General features: G+C 48.2%; 1 protein-coding gene across 1 annotated transcript in view; it reads left to right on the plus strand.

Moving 5' to 3' along the window:
* Nucleotides 1-22,541, plus strand: part of SOS2 (SOS Ras/Rho guanine nucleotide exchange factor 2) — an 84,206-nt gene that overhangs the window by 42,895 nt on the left and 18,770 nt on the right. The window contains exons 8-14 of the mRNA XM_060261403.1: nucleotides 1,449-2,166; nucleotides 2,988-3,069; nucleotides 8,382-8,504; nucleotides 12,370-12,473; nucleotides 14,549-14,765; nucleotides 15,833-15,952; nucleotides 20,401-20,563. Coding sequence (XP_060117386.1) covers nucleotides 1,449-2,166; nucleotides 2,988-3,069; nucleotides 8,382-8,504; nucleotides 12,370-12,473; nucleotides 14,549-14,765; nucleotides 15,833-15,952; nucleotides 20,401-20,563 — 1,527 coding nt within the window. The remainder of the gene's footprint in view (nucleotides 1-1,448; nucleotides 2,167-2,987; nucleotides 3,070-8,381; nucleotides 8,505-12,369; nucleotides 12,474-14,548; nucleotides 14,766-15,832; nucleotides 15,953-20,400; nucleotides 20,564-22,541) is intronic.

The raw sequence follows: 22,541 nt of genomic DNA on the forward strand, positions 1-22,541 counted from the left end.
GTCTGTTCTTCATAACATTCCTGTTTAATTTTATCATCAGAAGCTACCTATTACCAACTTAAATCAGTTTCACACAACACAAAATCTGAACCTGTCCGCTTAATGAACTTAGTACAACACAAATGAGGCATCTTGATGGAACGCCTTCTTCAGGTGTGCTCCTAAAAATATTTTCAGAATCACCGAAAGGAACCTGGGTTGGCTGAAGCTTCAAGCCAGACACGTGCAAAACATAACCAGGGTTTAACTGCTGATTTGTCATGTGTGAAATATCCCCATTCATCTGGGCAGGATACAGCTGATGGTTACCTTCTCCATTTAAAAAAAAATCCTTAACTTAAGGACCTGGGGGTGGGTGGGTGAGATCTTCAAATCAGGGCAAATGCACTGTGGAATGATATATATTCCACTTGCAATTAGCACAGAAGAACATAAGAGAAGCCATGTTGGTCAAGCCAGTGGCCCATTCAGTCCAACACTCTGGGTCACATAAGAACATAAGAGAAGCCATGTTGAATCAGGCCAGTGGCCCATCCAATCCAACACTCTGTTTCACAGAAGAACATAAGAGAAGCCCTGTTGGATCAGGCCAATGGCCCATCCAGTCCAACACTCTGTGTCACATAAGAGAAGCCATGTTGGATCAGGTCAATGGCCCATCCAGTCCAACACTCTGTGTCACATTAGAACATAAGAGAAGCCATGTTGGATCAAGCCAGTGGCCCATCCAGTCCAACACTCTGTGTCACATTAGAACATAAGAGAAGCCATGTTGGATCAAGCCAGTGGCCCATCCAGTCCAACACTCTGTCACATTAGAACATAAGAGAAGCCATGTTGGATCAAACAAGTGGCCCATCCAGTCCAACACTCTGTGTCACATAAGAACATAAGAGAAGTCATGTTGGATCAGGCCAATGGCCCATCCAGTCCAACACTCTGTGTCACACAGTGGCCAATACACACAAACACACACACTGTGGCTAATAGCCACTGATGGACCTCTGCTCCATATTTTTATCCAATCCCCTCTTGAAGCTGGCTATGTTTGTAGCCACCACCACCTCCTGTGGCAGTGAATTCCACATGTTAATCACCCTTTGGGTGAAGAAGTACTTCCTTTTATCCATTTTAACCTGTCTGCTCAGCAATTTCATCGAATGCCCACGAGTTCTTGTATTGTGAGAAAGGGAGAAAAGTACTTCTTTCTCTACTTTCTCCATCCCATGCATAATCTTGTAAACCTCTATCATGTCACCCCGCAGTCGACATTTCTCCAAGCTAAAGAGCCCCAAGCGTTTTAACCTTTCTTCATAGACTTCTTTCTCCACCTTCTCTGTCCCATGCATAATTTTGTAAACCCTTTGTTCCAACCCTTTAATCATTCCAGTTGCCCTTTTCTGGACTTTCCTGAGCCACAGTTTTTCCACCCGTTCTCTAAGCTATAGAGCCCTAACCTCTTTAACCACGATCGAAGCGATTCTAACCTAATAACATGTGTATGCTTTAGGGAGCAGGTCTCTTGGTTTTACAACCGCCAAGTGAGAAGCAAGCACCTGGCTATTAAAAAAATGAACGAGATACAGAAAAACATAGACGGCTGGGAAGGCAAAGACATCGGCCAGTGCTGCAACGAATTCATAATGGAAGGGACGCTGGTGAAAGCGGGAGCCAAACACGAGCGGCACATCTTTCTTTTCGACGGCCTGCTGATCAGCTGCAAAGCTAACCACGGACAGTCCCGGCTCCCCGGCTACAGCAACACCGAGTACCGGCTCAAGGAAAAAATCGTCATGAGGAAGGTCCACCTCGTCGACAAGGACGACACGTGCGAACACAGGCACGCCTTCGAGCTGGTCTCCAAAGACGAGAACGCCGTCGTGTTTGCCGCCAAGTCCGCCGAAGAGAAGAGCAACTGGATGGCCGCCCTGATCTCCCTCCAGTACCGCAGCACCCTCGACCGGATGCTGGACGCGGTGCTGCTGCAGGAAGAGAACGAGCAGCCCTTGCGGCTGCCCAGCCCGAGCCTCTACCGCTTCGCGGTGGAAGACTCCAAAGAGAACATCGTCTTCGAGGACAACCTCCAGAGCAGGAACGGCATCCCCATGATCAAAGGCGGGACGGTGGTGAAGCTGATCGAGAGGCTGACGTACCACATGTATGCAGGTATCTTTGCTTTCCTCCTCGATGGGTGAATCAACATTGCACTGCTGGACAGGGGGAAGGAAATAATGATTAGCTGTGACCAGTGTTCCCTCTTAAGCTGCGGAGTCCTGTGAGCAAAAATTCCACTTTGTGAGTGACTGGCGTTGAAGTTGGGAGCGGCTGCATACATTAGTTTGTTGTGGGCCCGTTTTTCCTGAGCTCAGACAAAAAGGCGTGAGCCGGAGGCTAAAAATCTGTGAGCCAACTCATGCTAGCATAGAGGGAACACTGGCTGTGACCACATTCAGAGTTCCTAATTTGGTACCCTGTTAAACCTCATCTTTGTCAAGCATTAGTATTTCGAATAATCAAGCTATTGTTTAAATCAAAGACTTGCTTTATTGATAATCCAATACTTGCCCAAGGTACGATACCTTGGAAGTGATACAAAACATTAGAAGACAGAGCATCTTAAAGGCTACTTCAAAGGCAGATTTCAGATAACTTCAAAACATAGCATACAGTTTTGAATTGCGTAGAAGGTTCAAAGCATACTATCAACTACCCAATGGATACAATAACACCCCTTGATTCTCACACATTCCTGATTTGCTGATATGTATGTGAACTCGGGGGAGGCACTTCTGTCTTACAATATGGAGATTACTTGCATATCCTGCATCCTTGAGAGCCTGCAGGTGGGGGAACTTTGAAGAAAGAAAGATCTTTATTCAAAGAAGAGGGGTAGCAGGAAGAAAGGAGGGAAGTGTGAATACAAGATGCTTACTAATTTAATACTCAGAAATCTCATGCTTGACAATCTTTCTGTCTGCCTTCTCTAGATCCTAATTTTGTACGCACTTTTCTGACAACGTACCGTTCCTTCTGCAAGCCGCAAGAGCTCCTGGGTCTGTTGATAGAACGGTGAGTATTGATCCTTCCGTGTTTGTGATGGAGTTGCATTTGCGGCAGGAGAGGCCAGCCAATTTTGAAGCTGTGGGCAGTAAATTTAAAGCTTGGCACGTTCGTTTGGATTCGGTCTATTCTTTGGCTGTTTCCGACTTGCTTGCGCTCTCCGGAGTCCATTACGTGCTTAATTAAGCTTTTAGGTATTTTTGTGGTCTGGCGATGGTTTTGACTAAACAGAAAGCAGTGTATGCGGTGAGAAAATAAGGCTACTGGAAGTAGTTCTCTCTCAATGAGTTACTACTGCCTGCCTTTCCAGATCCTGATTTCATATGCACTAGATGGAAAAGTTCCAGTCTCTCCAGCCTTTTTCCTGTAGGAAAAGTGCTGCAACTCCTTAACCGTCTTGATTACCCTCTTCTACTACTAACCTTTAAATAACTCTTCCTCTTTGAAACCAATCCACTCCGTCTAAAAGAAAAGACTTTCATAGTTCCCCACAGATTTCCAGATTTTTGGGGGGTTGGGAAAGGGCCTTAGAGGGGAAAACAATGTTTTACTCCCCTAGACCTTCTCATCTGTACTTGGTATTAAACCATTTGCCTACCATGATTATTGGGTAGATTAAAAAAAAACCCCACCCTTTCGACTATTGCTATAGAGAATTCCTTTTACTGATATGTATCTTGGACGTAACCAGGAGCAGCCCTCCCACTAGGCAAATGAGGCATTCGCCTGGGGCGCCGGGTTGGGGAGGGTACTCTCCCTGCCCAGTGCTGTAGGCAATGCCCAAATTTTGCCACCTGTGAGAGCTGGAGCGCAAAAGGAGATGGGAGGGGGCAGCCCAGGGGAGGCAGCAGGTGGCAAGTCGGACGGCAGGAGCGTGCGCTGAGCGCAGGTAGACCAAAGCAGTAACTTGCCTTAGTGACAGGAACGTCGATATGAAGAGCCAACACACCAGTTTGGTAGTATAACAAACCGTGAACATATGAACATATGAATCTGCCTTATACTGAATCAGACCTTTGGTCCATCAAAGTCAGTATTGTCTTCTCAGACTGGCAGCGGCTCTCCAGGGTCTCAAGCTGAGGTTTCTCACACCTCTTTGCCTGGACCTTTTTGAGTTGGAGATGCCGGGGATTGAACCTGGGACCTTCTACTTCCCAAGCAGATGCTCTGCCACTGAGCCACCGTCCCTCCCCTAATGAAGCTGCTTTATACTGAATCAGACCCTGGGTCCATCAAAGTCAGTATTGTCTTCTCAGACTGGCAGCGGCTCTCCAGGGTCTCAAGCTGAGGTTTCTCACACCTCTTTGCCTGGACCTTTTTGAGTTGGAGATGCCGGGGATTGAACCTGGGACCTTCTACTTCCCAAGCAGATGCTCTGCCACTGAGCCACCGTCCCTCCCCTAATGAAGCTGCTTTATACTGAATCAGACCCTGGGTCCATCAAAGTCAGTATTGTCTTCTCAGACTGGCAGCGGCTCTCCAGGGTCTTAAGCTGAGGTTTTTCACACCTATTTGCCTGCACCCTTTTTTTGGAGATGCCAGGGATTGAACCTGGGACCTTCCACTTCCCAAGCAGATGCTCTACCACTGAGCCACCGTCCCTCCCCTAATATCTGTATTATACAGATATTTACAGTGAAGTTATATATATATATATACACACACACACACACACACACACACACACATACACATACATACAGTCCAGAGTAGCAAAGTTCTTCGCCAGTAATCCATATACATAGAGAGAAAAAATCATTCTGGTACTCTGCTGCTTATATAGTACGGCCCACCAATCAGGTAAACTGCTGAGTCACGGTGACTCCTCTGGACAGATCCAGATGTTGCCAGTTCTTGCATCATCCAGGTTGAGTAGTCCCGTGACTCTTGTCATGTGATTAGCTGTCACTTTGACAGTTCTTGATCTAGCATGCTTCACAGCAGGCTACATAGTACTAACAAAGTCTGCCTAGGGCACCGCTCATCCTAGGGCCGGCCCTGGACGTGACAATTAGAATTGAACTCATAAATGTCATCATATTCATCGTTTAGGACAGGGGTGGCCAAACTGTGGCTCGGGAGCCACGTGTGCGGTCTTTCACACATTGAGTGGCTCTCCGCTGCCCAGTTGTTTGACTTGGAGAATGCATTTAAAGTTGCTTTCTTTCCACCTCCACCTTCCCCATCTATTTGCCTGTCTGTCTTCTTTGATTGCTTGCTTCCTTCCTTCCTGTCTTGCGGCTCTCAAACAGCTGACGTTTGTTCCATGTGACTCTTAAGTTAAGCAAGTTATAAATCGACGGTGCGGTCTCATTTGGAGTACTGTGTGCAGTTCTGGCCGCCGCACCTCAAAAAGGATATTATAGCATTGGAGAAAGTCCAGAAAAGGGCAACTAGAATGATTAAAGGGCTGGAACGCTTTCCCTATGAAGAAAGGTTGAAACGCTTGGGACTCTTTAGCTTGGAGAAACGTCGACTGCGGGGTGACATGATAGTGGTTTACAAGATAATGCATGGGATGGAGAGAGTAGAGAAAGAAGTACTTTTCTCCCTTTCTCACAATACAAGAACTCGTGGGCATTCAATGAAATTGCTGAGCAGTCGGGTTAGAACGGATAAAAGGAAGTACTTCTTCACCCAAAGGGTAATTAACATGTGGAATTCACTGCCACAGGAGATGGTGGCGGCCACAAGCATAGCCACCTTCAAGAGGGGGTTAGAAAAAATATGGAGCAGAAGTCCATCAGTGGCTATTAGCCACAGTGTGTATATGTGTATTTTTTTTGTTTTTTTGGCCACTGTGTGACACAGAGTGTTGGACTGGATGGGCCATTGGCCTGATCCAACAGGGCTTCTCTTATGTTCTTATGTGACACAGATTGTTGGACTGGAGGGGCCATTGGCCTGATCCAACAGAGCTTCTCTTATATTCTTATGTGACACAGAGTGTTGGACTGGATGGGCCATTGGCCTGATCCAACAGGGCTTCTCTTATGTTCTTATGTGACACAGATTGTTGGACTGGAGGGGCCATTGGCCTGATCCAACAGAGCTTCTCTTATATTCTTATGTGACACAGAGTGTTGGACTGGATGGGCCATTGGCCTGATCCAACAGGGCTTCTCTTATGTTCTTATGTGACACAGATTGTTGGACTGGAGGGGCCATTGGCCTGATCCAACAGTGCTTCTCTTAGGTTCGACCATCAGCTACTGGCCCGCCGGTTCGCCGACACAGGGATAAGGGGGTTGGCTTTACAGTGGCTTTCCTCCTTCCTTGATGGACGGGGACAAAGGGTGGCAATTGGGGGGGAGCTGTCCCGGAGGCACCCCCTAGTGTGTGGGGTGCCACAAGGGGCAGTTCTCTCTTCGATGTTATTTAACATCTACATGCGCCCCCTTGCCCAGATTGCCCGGAGGTTTGGGCTTGGGTGCCATCAATATGCAGATGACACCCAGCTCTATCTATTAATGGACGGCCGACCTGACTCCGTCCCAGAAAGCCTGGACCTAGCATTGCAAGCCGTGGCAGGTTGGCTCAGACTGAGCGGGCTGAAGTTGAATCCAACGAAGACAGAGGTCCTTTGCTTGGGTCGCGGTGCCCTGGGAAGGGAAATCCCCTTGCCGATTTTTGACGGTATGCTGCTGAAAGCGGCACATAGGGTCAAGAGCTTGGGGGTTCTTCTGGAGCCTTCACTATCAATGGAGGCACAGATAGCGGCCGCTGCCAAGTCCGCGTTCTTTCATCTCCGACGGGCGAAGCAGTTGGCCCCCTTCCTAGAGCGCCGTGACCTAGCAACGGTGATCCATGCTACGGTCACCTCGAGACTGGATTACTGCAACGCTCTCTACATGGGGCTGCCCCTGTGCCGAACTCGGCGGCTGCAGCTGGTGCAGAACGCGGCGGCTAGGCTGTTGTTGGGACTCCCAAGATGGGAGCACATACAGCCGGGGCTGCGCGGACTGCACTGGCTGCCAGTGGGATACCGAGTTCGTTACAAGGTGCTGGTTATCACCTTTAAAGCCCTATATGGCCGAGGACCTGCCTACCTGAAGGACCGTCTCTCCCCATATGAGCCCCAAAGAGCATTGCGGTCAGCTGGAAAAAACCAGCTGACCGTCCCTGGGCCAAGGGAGGCCAGATTGAAGGCCACCCGAGATAGGGCCTTCTCTATTGCTGCTCCACTGCTGTGGAATCAACTCCCGGAAGAGGTGCGGGCCCTGCGGAGTTTGGAACAATTTCGCAGGGCCTGTAAGACCCACCTCTATAAACTAGCCTTCAACCAATGATAAACTAGGAAATGCCTCTAAAAAATTGCTCTTGGTTACTGAATTTTATGGAATTATTGAAGATCGAATGTTTTAGCACCATTGTAATTTGTAAATTTTAACTTGTAATTTGTCTTAACTTGGATTTTATTTGCAATTCATGTAATCTGATGTATAATGTATTTTATGTTGTAAGCCGCCCTGAGCCTGCTTTGGCGGGGAGGGCGGGATAGAAATTAAAAGTTATTATTATTATTATTATGTTCTTATGTGACATAGAGTGTTGGACTGGATGGGCCATTGGCCTGATCCAACAGGGCTTCTCTTATGTCCTTATGTGACACAGATTGTTGGACTGGATGGGCCATTGGCCTGATCCAACAAAGCTTCTCTTATGTTCTTATGTGACACAGAGTGTTGGACTGGAGGGGCCACTGGCCTGATCCAACAGGGCTTCTCTTATGTTCTTATGTGACACAGAGTGTTGGACTGGATGGGCCATTGGCCTGATCCAACAGGGCTTCTCTTATGTTCTTATGTGACACAGATTGTTGGACTGGAGGGGCCATTGGCCTGATCCAACAGGGCTTCTCTTAAGTGACACAGAGTGTTGGACTGGATGGGCCATTGGCCTGATCCAACATGGCTTCTCTTATGTGACACAGAGTGTTGGACTGGATGGGCCATTGGCCTGTTCTAACAGGGCTTCTCTTATGTTCTTATGTGACACAGAGTGTTGGACTGGATGGACCATTGACCTGATCCAACAGGGCTTCTCTTATGTTCTTATGTGTGACACAGAGTGTTGGACTGGATGGGCCATTGGCCTGATCCAACATGGCATCTTTTATGTTCTTAAGTTTGGCCACCCCTGGTTTAGAAAATTCAGCACCATGGAAGCAGCAATGTAAAATGTGGCTCCAGTTACTGTACGATCCTGACACCTTAATGTTTGTTTCATTTGCGGTCCAAAGCATGCCTTGATATAGTTCTCCCATCTGTATATTCTGTATCTACAATTTACATTCCAGCATCTTGTTTTCTTTTGGTTAGGTTTGAAATCCCAGAGCCTGAGCGAACGGAAGCAGACAAGTTGGCAATAGAAAAAGGAGACCAGCCAATCAGCGCAGACCTGAAAAGATTTCGCAAGGAATACGTCCAGCCGGTGCAACTCAGGTTTGCATTTCTGTCTCTCTTATGGGCTTCTTGATGGGCCATTAGGATGAAAACGATGCGAGAACACAAAGTTCATCTTCCTTGGGAAGAAACTTGGAAAGCATCAGCATCCTGGGTGGGAATATAAAATGCCAGGCATTTATTCCAAGAGCGGCTGCTTTCGCACAGGGGCTAAGAATATGAGATGCAAAGTCACCAGTTCACATATTTATTTATTCAAAGTTCACCTCTATATTCTTTATTTTTCTCAAAATACCTTCAGAAGGACTGCCAAGGTGACCATGTGCGCGCAAATTGACTCATTCTGGCCAGTCAGAGCCAGTTTGGTGTAGTGGTCAAGCGTGCGGACTCATATCTGGGAGAACCGGGTTTGATTCCCCACTCCTCCACTTGCACCTGCTGCAATGGCCTTGGGTCAGCCATAGCTCTGGCAGGAGTTGTCCTTGAAAGGGCAGCTTCTGGGAGAGCTCTCTCAGCCCCACCCACCTCACAGGGTGTCTGTTGTGGGGGGAGAAGATAGAGGAGATTGTGAGCCGCTCTGAGACTCTGTCCTTGAAAGGGCAGCTTCTGGGAGAGCTCTCTCAGCCCCACCCACCTCATGGTGCCTGTTGTGGGGGAGGGAGATAAAGGAGATTGTGAGCCGTTCTGTGATTCTTGAGTGGTGGGCGGAATAAAAATCCAATGTCGTCGTCGTCTTCTTTTGGCTCCCTGCCCCAAAAGCATTACGATTGACCTACCTTATGAGGGCAGTTGTCAGAACAACCGAGAGAAATCTAGATGAAGTGCTTTGACCACGGCAGAATGCTAACGCTGATATTAAATGTTAATAAGAGTCCAAAAGTAACAGTGTAGGAACCAGCGGATGTTTGGGAAGTGTGGCGTGACCACCCTGTTTGCTTCTTGTTTAAAATTATTAGCCACCTTGGTGGCCCTTGCGAGGGCAGAAAGGCAGGTTATACATGTTGTAAATAAAAATGAAATAAATTTGGGAGCTGGAGGAAGGAGGAATTTTTCAGCTGAAGCTGGGTCCACAAATGAACAGTTCTTACTCAGTGGTTTAACCATCGGAAAACAAAACAGGGAAGTGGATGTTTCAATACCGGAGGGAAGCCTGCTGCTTTTCCAATGTGGAGCCCTTGTGGTTTCAAGAAGGCGGTTGTGCTGGTCTGAGGGGAGCCTCTGTATTCAGAGGCACTGATCCTCTGAAACCCAGAGCCAGGGGAAGGCCTCAGCATTTATGCCCTGTTTTTGGCTGCCCAGAGGACCTGGCTGGCTACCGTGTAAAACAGAAAGGCGGCCCACTGGTCTGATCCAGCAGAACTCTTCTTAAGTTCTTACGTCTCTGCCACTTTTGTCCTGAAGTTTGGAAGAGCGTTGCTGGGCTGAATTGGCTCAGGAAAAGCAATGCTCATCCTAAGAACATAAGAGAAGCCCTGTTGGATCAGGCCAGAGGCCCCTCCAGTCCAACACTCTGTGACACATAAGAACATAAGAGAAGCCATGTTGGATCAGGCCAATGGCCCATCCAGTCCTACACTCTGTGACACATAAGAACATAAGAGAAGCCATGTTGGATCAGGCCAATGGCCCATCCAGTCCTACACTCTGTGTCACATAAGAACATAAGAGAAGCCATGTTGGATCAGGCCAATGACCCATCCAGTCCAACACTCTGTGTCACATAAGAACATAAGAGAAGCCATGTAGGATCAGGCCAATGGCCCATCCAGTCCTACACTCTGTGACACATAAGAACATAAGAGAAGCCATGTTGGATCAGGCCAATGGCCCATCCAGTCCTACACTCTGTGTCACATAAGAACATAAGAGAAGCCCTGTTAGATCAGGCCAGTGGCCCCTCCAGTCCAACACTCTGTGTCACATAAGAACATAAGAGAAGCCCTGTTGGATCAGGCCAGTGGCCCCTCCAGTCCAACACTCTGGGTCACACAGGGGCCAAAAAAACCAAGTGCCATCAGGAGGTCCATCATGGGGCTAGAAGCGCTCTACTGTGCCCCCCCCCCCCCTCCCAAGCACCAAGAATACAGAGCATCACTGCCCCAGATAGATCCAATAATATGCTGTGGCTAACAGCCACTGATGGACCTCTGCTCCATATTTTTATCCAATCCCCTCTTAAAGCTGGCTATGCTTGTAGCTGCCACCACCTCCTGTGGCAGTGAATTCCACGTGCTAATCACTCTTTGGGTGAAGAAGGACTTCCTTTTATCAGTTCCTCTACAGTAAATGCAGTGTGCCCTGGGCCTTGTTGGATGCACTTCGCCCCAGAATAGCGGAGAAAGTATTGTGTGTTGTGTGAGTCCCGTCACTTCCTGCTCATGGGGACCCTGTGAATTAATGTTCTCCAGAAAGCCCTGCCATTAACAGCCTCACTCAGGTCTTGGTGGGACAGTCCGCCTCCCGAGAAAGCAGCGCCAGAGAGAAATGCTCTGTTTTCTCAGCTATAAACTATGACTGTGATCACACACGCTAAATAATGCCTTTTCAATCCACTTTCACTAAGTAATGCCCTTTCAGTCCACTTTCACTAAGCAACGCCCTTTCAGTCCACTTTCACTAAGCAACGCCCTTTCAGTCCACTTTCACTAAGCAATGCCCTTTCAGTCCACTTTCACTAAGCAACGCCCTTTCAGTCCACTTTCACTAAGCAATGCCCTTTCAGTCCACTTTCACTAAGCAATGCCCTTTCAGTCCACTTTCACTAAGCAACGCCCTTTCAGTCCACTTTCACTAAGCAATGCCCTTTCAGTCCACTTTCACTAAGCAACGCCCTTTCAGTCCACTTCAGACTGGATGTTGCCAGTTCACATAGTAAAATCCAGTTAGAAAGTGCATTGAAAGTGGATTGAAACTGTGTTATTTAGCATGTGTGAATGCAACTTTATAACCCATCAACAACTCAAAAAACATAAGAAGTGCAGCTCTGGAGAAAGAAATACCTGGAATATGTCCAGCAAATGAGTGACATAGGTGCTTTTTTGGTCTCTGGAGAGCGTCTTAGTTTGTTAAAACAGAGTTTAACACTTCTCTGTTATTTTGAGGAAGTCACACACAGCACTCAGCCATGGAACTCCCTGGTTTGTTGTGGGCCGGGATCTATCTCTCCCCCTCTCCCTCCCCCTCTCCCCCCCCCTCTCTCCCTCTGCCTAACTTCTGTGCCAGGGTAAAATGGGACAAGAGTAGGCCTCAGATTCAGCAGGTGCTCACAGCAGCAGCTCCTTAACCTTTCCGAGGGTTCCCCCTCCTCCTCCCCACCTACCTTGTCCATTGAATATAGGTGCAGCTGCATAACAATCCCTGGATTAGGAGAGCAGGCAGCCAGCCACCAGGGGCTTTGCCACACCCTCAGCAGCCTTCATTAACCCCTGGAGAAGCCCACACCACCTTTCTCCACTTCTTATATGATTTTGGGTGGCAGGTGGCTTGCTGGCCTTCTGACTGTGGGGGAGCAGCCCAGAAGAGCCCCCGGTGAACAAGGCCTGCTTCAGACTGGCTGGATCTCTAGCCAGCCCAAGCAGGCCTCGCTTGCCCGGGCCTCTCCTTTCTTGCATCGGGTTGGGGGGGTCATATGCTAATGAGTTATGCTAATGAGCTTCACCACTTATTTTTCTACAAAATGACCCCTGGGCAAGAGAGTGCTCCCCTGAGCTACTTGGAGGATCGGCAGGACGAGAGAGAACATTGAGACTTATACAATCTTGTCCTTTATAAAAAAGCAAATCTGGGAATGCTCTCCTTACTCCTGCAAGCTGTGTCATTGGTTGCACTATCCTTCCAATTTACCCCATGGCTTAATTAAAACTAAATGGTGGTGTTTCTTCATTCCCTTTTCTCTCTCTCGCAGGGTATTAAATGTGTTTCGACACTGGGTGGAGCACCATTTTTATGATTTTGAGAGAGACCAGGAGCTGCTGGATAGACTGGAAACATTCATTTCAGGCGTAAAAGGTATGCGATTTGAGTTAAGTTTTCAGTTCAGGTGCTGTGCCTGAGCCGGTTTGTAAATATCTGCCCAACTGCTCACATCTGGATTATTATTTTTTAATTCCGAGCGTTCTCCTTGGGCTTCTTTGACTCCCGCTGTGGCCCAAGACAATGGTATTTACAAGTGTTACAATCCAGTGACATGATGTCAGTTTCCTTTGGCGCTTTCTGTTTCTCAAAAGCACTGCGGTGCAGGAATGCGGTCTCAGTTCCAAGCTTTGCCTCTTCCAAACAAGTTTCACGGTTAATCCCATGCACTTGAAGAGCAACTTCACATAGAATCATAGAGTTGGAAGGGACCTCCAGGGTCGTCCAGTCCAACACCCCCCCCCCCGCACAATGCAGGAAACCCACAAATACCTACCTCTAAATTTACAGGATCTTCATTGCTGTCAGATGGCCATCTAGCCTGTGTTTTAAAATCTCCAAGGAAGGAGAGCCCACCACCTCCCAAGGAGGAGGCCTGAGGAACTGCTCTAAACTCACAAACACCTCCCCCTAAATTCACAGGATCTTCATTGCTGTCAGATGGCCATCTAGCTTCTGTTAAAAAACCTCCAAGGAAGGAGAGCCCACCACCTCACAAGGAGGAAGTCTGTTCCATTGAGAAGCTGCTTTCATTGTCAGGAAGTTCTTTCTAATATCAGGTCGGAAACTATTGATTTAATTTCAACCCATTGGTTCTGGTCCTACCTTCCGGGGCCACAGAAAACAATTCCACACCATCCTCTAGGTGACAGCCCTTCAAGGATTTGAAGATGGTGATCCTATCACCTCTCAGCAGCCTCCTCTCCAGGCTAAACAATTCCCAGCTCCTTCAACCTTTCTTCGTAGGACTTGGTCATCATGCACAACTGTTTCCTATCCAGATGTTATTTCTTTGTAGAAAAACCATTTGTACAGTGTAGTATACAATACATACCTTGTCTTTCCCGTCAGGCACATGAGCACTTGCTGTTCACAAAGATGCAAATATGAACTTCGATGTGGGATGTGGAGCTAATAATCTGTGTACTTACAAATCAATTTTATGATGAACTGGTTTCATTTTAGGTGTTCGTTACTGTATTGTATACCAATATAAGAGCAGAAGAGAAGCCATGTTAGATCAGGCCAATGGCCCCTCCAATCTAACACTCTGTGTCACATAAGAACATAAGAGAAGCCATGTCGGATCAGGCCAATGGCCCATCCAGTCCAACACTCTGTGTCACATAAGAACATAAGAGAAGCCCTGTTGGATCAGGCCAATGGCCCATCTAGTCCTACACTCTGTGTCACATAAGAACATAAGAGAAGCCATGTTGGATCAGGCCAATGGCCCATCCAGCCCAACACTCTGTGTCACATAAGAACATAAGAGAAGCCATGTCGGATCAGGCCAATGGCCCATCCAGTCCAACACTCTGTGTCACATAAGAACATAAGAGAAGCCATGTTGGATCAGGCCAATGGCCCATCCAGTCCTACACTCTGTGTCACACAGTGGCCAAAAAACCCAGGTGCCATCAGGAGGTCCATCAGTGGGGGCAGGACACTAGAAGCCCTCCCACTGCTGCCCCCCCAAGCACCAAGAATACAGAGCATCACAGCCCCAGACAGAGAGTTCCATCCGTACGCTGTGGCTAATAGCCACTGATGGACCTCTGCTCCAGATGTTGATCCAGTCCCCTCTTGAAACTGCCTATGCTTGTACTTGCCACCACCTTGTGTGGCAGTGAATTGGAATCTGATTAGCAATTGCTGGTGAAGCACAGAATAGCTGCCACAGAATTGTATGGTCCTGCGTGTAGCTGAATTCCCACCCAGGCATTTTGCGAGTGAAACTGCTATTTTCACTTGGTTGGTTGGTTTGTTTCCTTCATGTCATCTTTTACTACTTTTGTCATCCGACAGCAGCACCCGTGGAACGCTTATTCGGTGTCATGCTGTTTTACCTTCATCGGCGAATCAAACGAATATCCATATCCTAGCACCTGGGCTTAAAATAAACGCAAAGCATTGGCACGGTCTCCTTAATCTTGTTGGCTGTCTTGCAGGCAAATCCATGAAAAAGTGGGTGGAGTCCATCGCGAAGATTATCCGGAGGAAAAAACAGGCTCATGCCAACGGCGTGAACCACAACATCACGTTTGAGAGCCCCCCGCCCCCGATTGAGTGGCACATCAGTCGCCAGTTTGAGACGTTTGACCTCATGACGCTGCACCCCATAGAGATTGCGCGGCAGCTGACGCTCCTGGAATCTGACCTCTACAGGTAAACTGCTGGTGTTCTAATGTTACTCAAGTCTGAACTGCAAATCCCACCTTGCATAGCAGGTTAATTGGTGCAACCTGTGGAACAACGCTGTTAGGCAGGAAGAGCCATAGCTTGGAGGAGGAGGAGGAGGAGGAGGAAGAAGAAGAAGACGACGACATTGGATTCATATTCCACCTTCCTCTCAGAGTGGCTTCCTCCCCGCCCGCAGCAGAAACCCTGTGAGGTGGGTGGGGCTGAGAGAGCCCTGACAGAAGCTGCCCTTTCAAGGACAACCTCTGCCAGAGCTATGGTTGACCCAAGGCCATGCCAGCAGGTGCAAGTGGAGGAGTGGGGAATCAAACCCAGTTCTCCCAGATAAGAGAGCTCTGGCTGACCCAAGGCCATTCCAGCAGCTGCAAGTGGAGGAGTGGGGACTCAAACCCGGTTCTCCCAGATTTCAGATGCATTTGGCAGCTGAAATCACTCCACTCCCCAAGATATAAGGACAAACGGACTCACCTCCTAGTTGTATCTGAAGAAGTGAGCAGGGACTCCCAAAAGCCCCTGGCCTGCCGCAGATTTTGTTAGTCTTCAAGGTGCTTCTGGACTCTGGCTCTTTTCTAATCCAGTAAAAATTATTAACAATTTAAAATGCAATACTAAAAACCAGCCAGGGGGGGTTGAAATGCTGACATTTTAAAACATTCAGCAGGGTCAGAAGAATCTGATAAACTGATTCTTCGGCTAAAAGCAGACTACGAGAATGATATTAAGAGATCAATCCCTTAATTAAAAGCCTAGGTAATAATAATAATATATACATATATATATATACATATATATACTGCTACAGCACCAAGCCCAAATCAGACTTTTCCCTGCAGGACATTAGTGTGACCTATACAATAAGCAACAATAAAAGCATAAAACATAAAAACAACTTAAAGCATTTGCATGCGCTGCTCTCATTTTTTGCAGACGCTGAGTGCTTTGTCGCACAGTGGCCGAATTATCGCTTGAACAGCCTTAATACCTGGACTCCCCTAAGCTTCCTGCATCTCACATTTATCGCTTCTATGTTTCAGGGCTGTTCAGCCATCGGAACTCGTCGGGAGCGTGTGGACGAAAGAAGATAAAGAAATCAACTCCCCAAACTTACTGAAAATGATCCGGCATACGACAAACCTGACACATTGGTTTGAAAAGTAAGCCAAAAGGGTGATTCTAGTATCCCCTGTGAAGCTCGTAGAGGGCCTTGCTGTAATGATGACAGGGAGTCATTAGTTCATGTCTTTTACGATTGCAAGGTGTACCGCAAGCACAGGGAATCCCTCCTGCCTTCCGTGATTACTCCCCGACTTGCAGTCACAAAATATGCCAGTTTAAAGAACTCCTGGAGGGCAAATACCCTGCAGTTACTCTTAAAATAGCCAAATTTGGTTGGTTCGCCTTCAGGACGAAAAAAATTACTAGTAGCTTAAAATGCCGGACTACTTTTGTTTTAATGGCCATTTCTGTATATTTATCAATTTTAATAATGTTGGACATATGGATATATGAAGCTGCCTTCTACTGAATCAGACCCTCCTGGGTGCATCAAAGTCAGTCTTGTCTACTCAGACTGGCAGCAGCTCTCCAGGGTCTCAAGCTGAGGTTTTTCATGCCTACTTGCCTGGACCCTCTTTAGTTGGAGATGCCGGGGATTGAACCTGGGACCTTCTGCTTACCAATCAGATGCTCTGCCACTGAGCCACTGTCCCTCCCCTGACTGGCAGCGGCTCTCCAGGGTCTCAAGTGGAGGTTTTTCACGCCTACTTGCCTGGACCCTTTTTAGTTGGAGATGCCGGGAATTGAACCTGGGGGCTTCTGCTTACCAAGCAGATGCTCTGCCACTGAGCCACTGTCCCTCCCCTGACTGGCAGCAGCTCTCCAGGGTCTCAAGCTGAGGTCTTCACACCTACTTGCTTGGACCCTCTTTAGTTGGAGATGCCGGGGATTGAACCTGTGGCCTTCTGCTTACCAAGCAGATTCTCCACCACTGAGCCACTGTCCCTCCCCTGACTGGCAGCGGCTCTCCAGGGTCTCCAGCTGAGGTCTTCACACCTACTTTCTTGGACCCTATTTAGTTGGAGATGCCGGGGATTGAACCTGGGGCCTTCTGCTTACCAAGCAGATTCTCCACCGCTGAGCCACCGTCCCTCCCCTGACTGGCAGCGGCTCTCCAGGGTCTCAAGTGGAGGTTTTTCACGCCTACTTGCCTGGACCCTTTTTAGTTGGAGATGCCGGGAATTGAACCTGGGGGCTTCTGCTTACCAAGCAGATGCTCTGCCACTGAGCCACTGTCCCTCCCCTGACTGGCAGCAGCTCTCCAGGGTCTCAAGCTGAGGTCTTCACACCTACTTGCTTGGACCCTCTTTAGTTGGAGATGCCGGGGATTGAACCTGTGGCCTTCTGCTTACCAAGCAGATTCTCCACCACTGAGCCACTGTCCCTCCCCTGACTGGCAGCGGCTCTCCAGGGTCTCCAGCTGAGGTCTTCACACCTACTTTCTTGGACCCTATTTAGTTGGAGATGCCGGGGATTGAACCTGGGGCCTTCTGCTTACCAAGCAGATTCTCCACCGCTGAGCCACCGTCCCTCCCCTGACTGGCAGCGGCTCTCCAGGGTCTCAAGCTGAGGTTTCTGACGCCTACTTGCCTGGACCCTCTTTAGCTGGAGATGCCGGGGATTGAACCTGGGACCTTCTGCTTACCAGGCAGATGCTCTACCACTGAGCCACAGCCCCTCCCCAATGTTATAGTACTTTTATCATGTTTTTACAGATAGTTCTTATGGATATGTATAGTTATCCCTTTTGTTTAAGACGCTGGCTTTTGCCTTTAATAAAATCTATCTAATCTAATCTAGTATCTAAACAGAGCAGGACTAAAGGAATCGCTTCATGGTTTTTGCTGCCGACGTTCAGTTGCAAAAAGAGTGATCCTTCCACGTTCGTTGGCAAGCCCGAGCCCTTCTCAGTCCCAGTCGCAATCCCCTCTACCGAAATAAGTTGTGGAGGCCTCGTCAGTTCCAGATTCCTTGATTAGTTCACAGAAAGAAAAGCTTTGGTTGTCTTGCCATGCATTTCTGCAGCTGCTTTCCACGTTCTCGTCGCCAGAAATAATTTTACGCTCTGAAGCAAGAAGAGTCGCCTGATACAATCTAGCATAAAAAGCCGTGATCTGTAGGAATAGCCGTCCGTATTTTTTAAAAGTAATATTATATAATTATATAATCACTTGGGAGGGGGGTGTAGAGGCCATCTAGTCCAGCCCCCTGCTCAGTGCTGGATCAACCTAGAGCAGGGGCGGCCAAACTTGCTTAATGTAAGAGCCGCATAGAATAAACATCAGATGTTCAAGAGCCACAAGACACGAACGTCAGGTGTTGAGAGCTGCAAGGAAGGAAGGAAGGAAAATAGATGGAGGGAGAGGTGGAAAGAAAGCTACTTTAATTTTAAATGCATTGGATTAGAGAAGTGATTTAGGGACCAATGCCTTCTCCAAGTCGGCCAACTGGGTGGTGGGAGCTTCAAGAGCCACAAAATATGTGTGAGAGAGCCACCTGTGAGGTGTAAGACCTCACCTGGAGTATTGTGTTCAGTTTTGGGCACCACATTTTAAGAAGGATATAGACAAGCAGGAACAGGTCCAGAGGAGGGCGATCAAGATGGTGAGGGGTCTGGAGACCAAGTCCTATGAAGAAAGGTTGAAGGAGCTGGGCCTGTTTAGCCTGGAGAGGAGGCGGCTGAGAGGTGATAGGATCACCATCTTCAAATCCTTGAAGGGCTGTTCCATAGAGGATGGGGTGGAATTGTTTTCTGTGGCCCCAGAAGGTAGGACCAGAACCAGTGGGTTGAAATTAAATCAGTAGTTTCTGACCTGATATTAGAAAGAACTTCCTGACCATGAAAGCAGCTTCTCAATGGAACAGACTTCCTCCTTGGGAGGTGGTGGGCTCTCCTTCCTTGGAGGTTTTTCAACAGAGGCTTGATGGCCATCTGACAGCGATGAAGATCCTGTGAATTGAGGGGGAGGTGTTTGTGAGTTTCCTGCATTGTGCAGGGGGTTGGACTAGATGACCCTGGAGATCCCTTCCAACTCTATGATTCTGTGTGACTCCCAAGCCACAGTTTGGCCACTCCTGGCCTAGACCATACCTGAAAAGTCTTTGTCCAGCCGCTGCTTCAAGATTACCAGTGAAGGAAGGATAGGATTCCTTCTGGATTGCAGATGTAGTCTTCATTTGTGTCCTTGTTTATTTGTTCACTGCTAAATGCTGGAAGCCCCACACTTTATCAATAGAAACTACAGCAGCACAGAACCGGGAAGACCTGATTTTAAATCCACACTCAGCCGCTAGGTGGCTTTGGACAAATTGCTCAATCCCACTTTTTTCTTGTAGCTGAAGGGATAAGAGAAAGTCATAAGAACCTCAGAAGAGCCCTGCTGGATCAGACCAGCAAGGGTCCATCTGGTCCAGCCTCCTGTCTCACACAGTGGGCAGCCAGTTCCTCTGGAGGGCCAACAACAGGGCAGAGAGACTGAGGCCTTCATAAGAACCTCAGAAGAGCCCTGCTGGATCAGACCAGTGAGGGTCCATCTAGTCCAGCCTCCTGTCTCACACAGTGGCCAGCCAGTTCCTCTGGAGGGCCAACAACAGGGCAGAGAGGCCGAGGCCTTCATAAGAACCTCAGAAGAGCCCTGCTGGATCAGACCAGTGAGGGTCCCTCTAGTCCAGCATCCAGTTCCTCTGCAGGGCCAACAACAGGGCAGAGAGGCCAAGGCCTTCATAAGAACCTCAGAAGAGCCCTGCTGGGTCAGACCAGTGAGGGTCCCTCTAATCCAGCATCCTGTCTCACACAGGGGCAGCCAGTTCCTCTGCAGGGCCAAGAACAGGGCAGAGAGGTCGAGGCTTTCATAAGAACCTCAGAAGAGCTCTGCTGGATCAGACCAGTGAGGGTCCTTCTAGTCCAGCCTCCTGTCTCACACAGGGGCAATCAGTTCCTCTGGAGGGCCAAGAACAGGGCAGAGAGGCCGAGGCCTGCATAAGAACCTCAGAAGAGCCCTGCTGGATCAGACCAATGAGGGTCCATCTAGTCCAACCTCCTGTCTCACACAGTGGCCAACCAGTTCCTCTGGAGGGCCAGCAACAGGGCAGAGAGGCCGAGGCCTTCATAAAAACATCAGAAGAGCCCTCCTGGATCAGACCAGTGAGGGTCCCTCTAGTCCAGCATCCAGTTCCTCTGGAGGGCCAACAACAGGGCAGAGAGGCCGAGGCCTTCATAAGAACCTCAGAAGAGCCCTGCTGGGTCAGACCAGTGAGGGTCCATCTAGCCCAGCATCCTGTCTCACACAGGGGCAACCAGTTCCTCTGGAGGGCAAACAACAGGGCAGAGAGGCCAACGCCTTCCCCCGATTGTCTCCTGGCTCTGGTATTCAAAGGTTGACTGCCTCTGAGCATGGAGGTTCCCTTTAGTCCCAGTAGCTAGTAGCTTCTAGTAGCTCTTCCATAAATCTCTGGGAGAAGGGATGAATACAACTGAGAAAAGAAAAACACCATAAGTATGAGTATTTACCAAACGTCAGTGGGTTCTGTCTCTCTTCTGAATCAGGTGCATAGTGGACACGGAGAATTTTGAAGAGCGAGTGGCTGTGCTGAGCCGGATTATAGAGATCTTGCAAGTTTTCCAAGACCTGAACAACTTCAACGGTGTGCTGGAAATCGTCAGTGCAATCAACTCTTCCTCTGTGTATCGGTTGGAGCACACCCTCGAGGTACGTCTGGCCGTCTGTGTCTTGCATGGAGAATATGTATCCAGTTACTTTAAAACTGTCCCCATCTTATGGCTACAGAGAAACAAAGAGAACGAGCATAAGAAAAGCCAGTAGCCCATCTGCCGCAGCACTCTGTGTCACGCAGTGGCCAAAACCCAGGGGCCACCAGGAGGTCCGTCAGTGGGGGCAGAACTCCAGAAGCCCTCCCACTCTTGCCCCCCAAGCACCAAGACGACAGAGCACCACTATCCCAGAGAGAGAGAGAGAGAGAATACACATATAGTTGTGTGTGTCTTGTTTTTTTTTTAGAGACGTGCATCGCAAAGGAAGGAGGTGACATCAGGGATGAACTATAAGCCAAGATATTTTTTTTTAACTGTAGATTTTAAAGTTCTGCCTTGGCTCTTTTTGATTATTCAGAGATCTACCCACTGTATTACTGTTTATAGTCATTTTATTCTCTGTGTTACGTTTTACTACAACTTGTGTCCCGTTACTGTATCTTGAGTATCTTGTATAGCTTATGATCCCTTACTATAGTTTATGAACCCAGTTTGGTGTAGTGGTTAAGGGTTGGAACACTTTCCCTGTGAAGAAAGGTTAAAACTCTTGGGGCTCTTTAGCTTGGAGAAACGTCAACTGCGGGGTGACATGATAGAGGTTGACAAGATTATGCATGGGATGGAGAAAGTAGAGAAAGAGGTACTTTTCTCCCTTTCTCACAATACAAGAACTCGTGGGCATTCGATGAAATTGCTGAGCAGACAGGTTAAAACAGATAAAAGGAAGTATCTCTTCACCCAAAGGGTGATTAACATGTGGAATTCACCGCCACAGGAGGTGGCGGCAGCTACAAGCATAGACAGCTTCAAGAGGGGATTGGATAAAAATATGGAGCAGAGGTCCATCAATGGCTATTAGCCACAGTGTGTATATGTGTGTGTGTGTGTGTGTGTAATTTTTTTTGGCCACTGTGTGCTACTGGATGGCCATTGGCCTGATCCAACATGGCTTCTCTTATATTCTTATGTTCTTAAGTGGGCGGACTCTTACCTGGGAGAACCGGACTTGATTTCCCATGCCTCCACTTGCAGCTGCTAGAATGGCCTTGGGTCATTCCCAAGTTCTCTCAGAGCTGTTCCTCCCAAGAGCAGTTTCTGTCAGAGCTCTCTCGGCCCCACCTACCTCACAGGGTTCTGTTGTGAGGAGGGGAAGGGAAAGGAGATTTGTAAGCCGCTCTGAGACTCGTTTGGGTAGCGTAGGGCGGGGTAGCTTGAAGAAACGTTGACTAAGGGGTGACATGATAGAAGTTTACAAGATTATGCATGGGATAGAGAATTTAGAGAAAGAGGTACTTTTCTCCCTTTCTCACAATACAAGAACGCATGGGCACCAAATGAAATTGCTGAGCAGCTGGGTTAGAACAGATAAAAGGAAGTCCTTCTTCACCCAAAGAGTGATTAACATTTGGAAATCACTGCCAAAGAAGGTGGTGAGGGCTACAATCATACACAGCTTCAAGAGGGGATTGGATAAGCATATGGTCTATTAGTGGCTGTTAGCCACAGCGTATTGATGGAACTCTCTGTCTGGGGCAAATGATGCTTTATTCTTGGTGCTTGGAAGGGGCAACAGTGTGAGGACATCTGATGTCCTGGCACCACTGCTGGACCTCCTGATGGCACCTGGGTTTTTGGGCCACTGTGTGACCCAGAGTGTTGGACTGGATGGGCCAGTGGCCTGATCCAACATGGCTTCTCTGATGTTCTTATATGTAAACCCAATCGCTTCTCTTCTTCTTTATGGGAAAGTAGCTTTAGCAAGCCTTAGTGCTGACTCTAAAATCTGATTGGTTAAAAATCAAATCGGTGCAATGGAAATCAGAGAAGGAGGGAGATAATTTGTAGCAGTTCCATTCAAAACATCTTGAAGCAAAGGGTAACTAGTATGAGGTAGAGGGGGATCTATCTTATCTCTC

The sequence above is a fragment of the Heteronotia binoei genome, chromosome 21 (genome assembly GCF_032191835.1).
Source record: "Heteronotia binoei isolate CCM8104 ecotype False Entrance Well chromosome 21, APGP_CSIRO_Hbin_v1, whole genome shotgun sequence".
Taxonomy (NCBI): domain Eukaryota; kingdom Metazoa; phylum Chordata; class Lepidosauria; order Squamata; family Gekkonidae; genus Heteronotia; species Heteronotia binoei.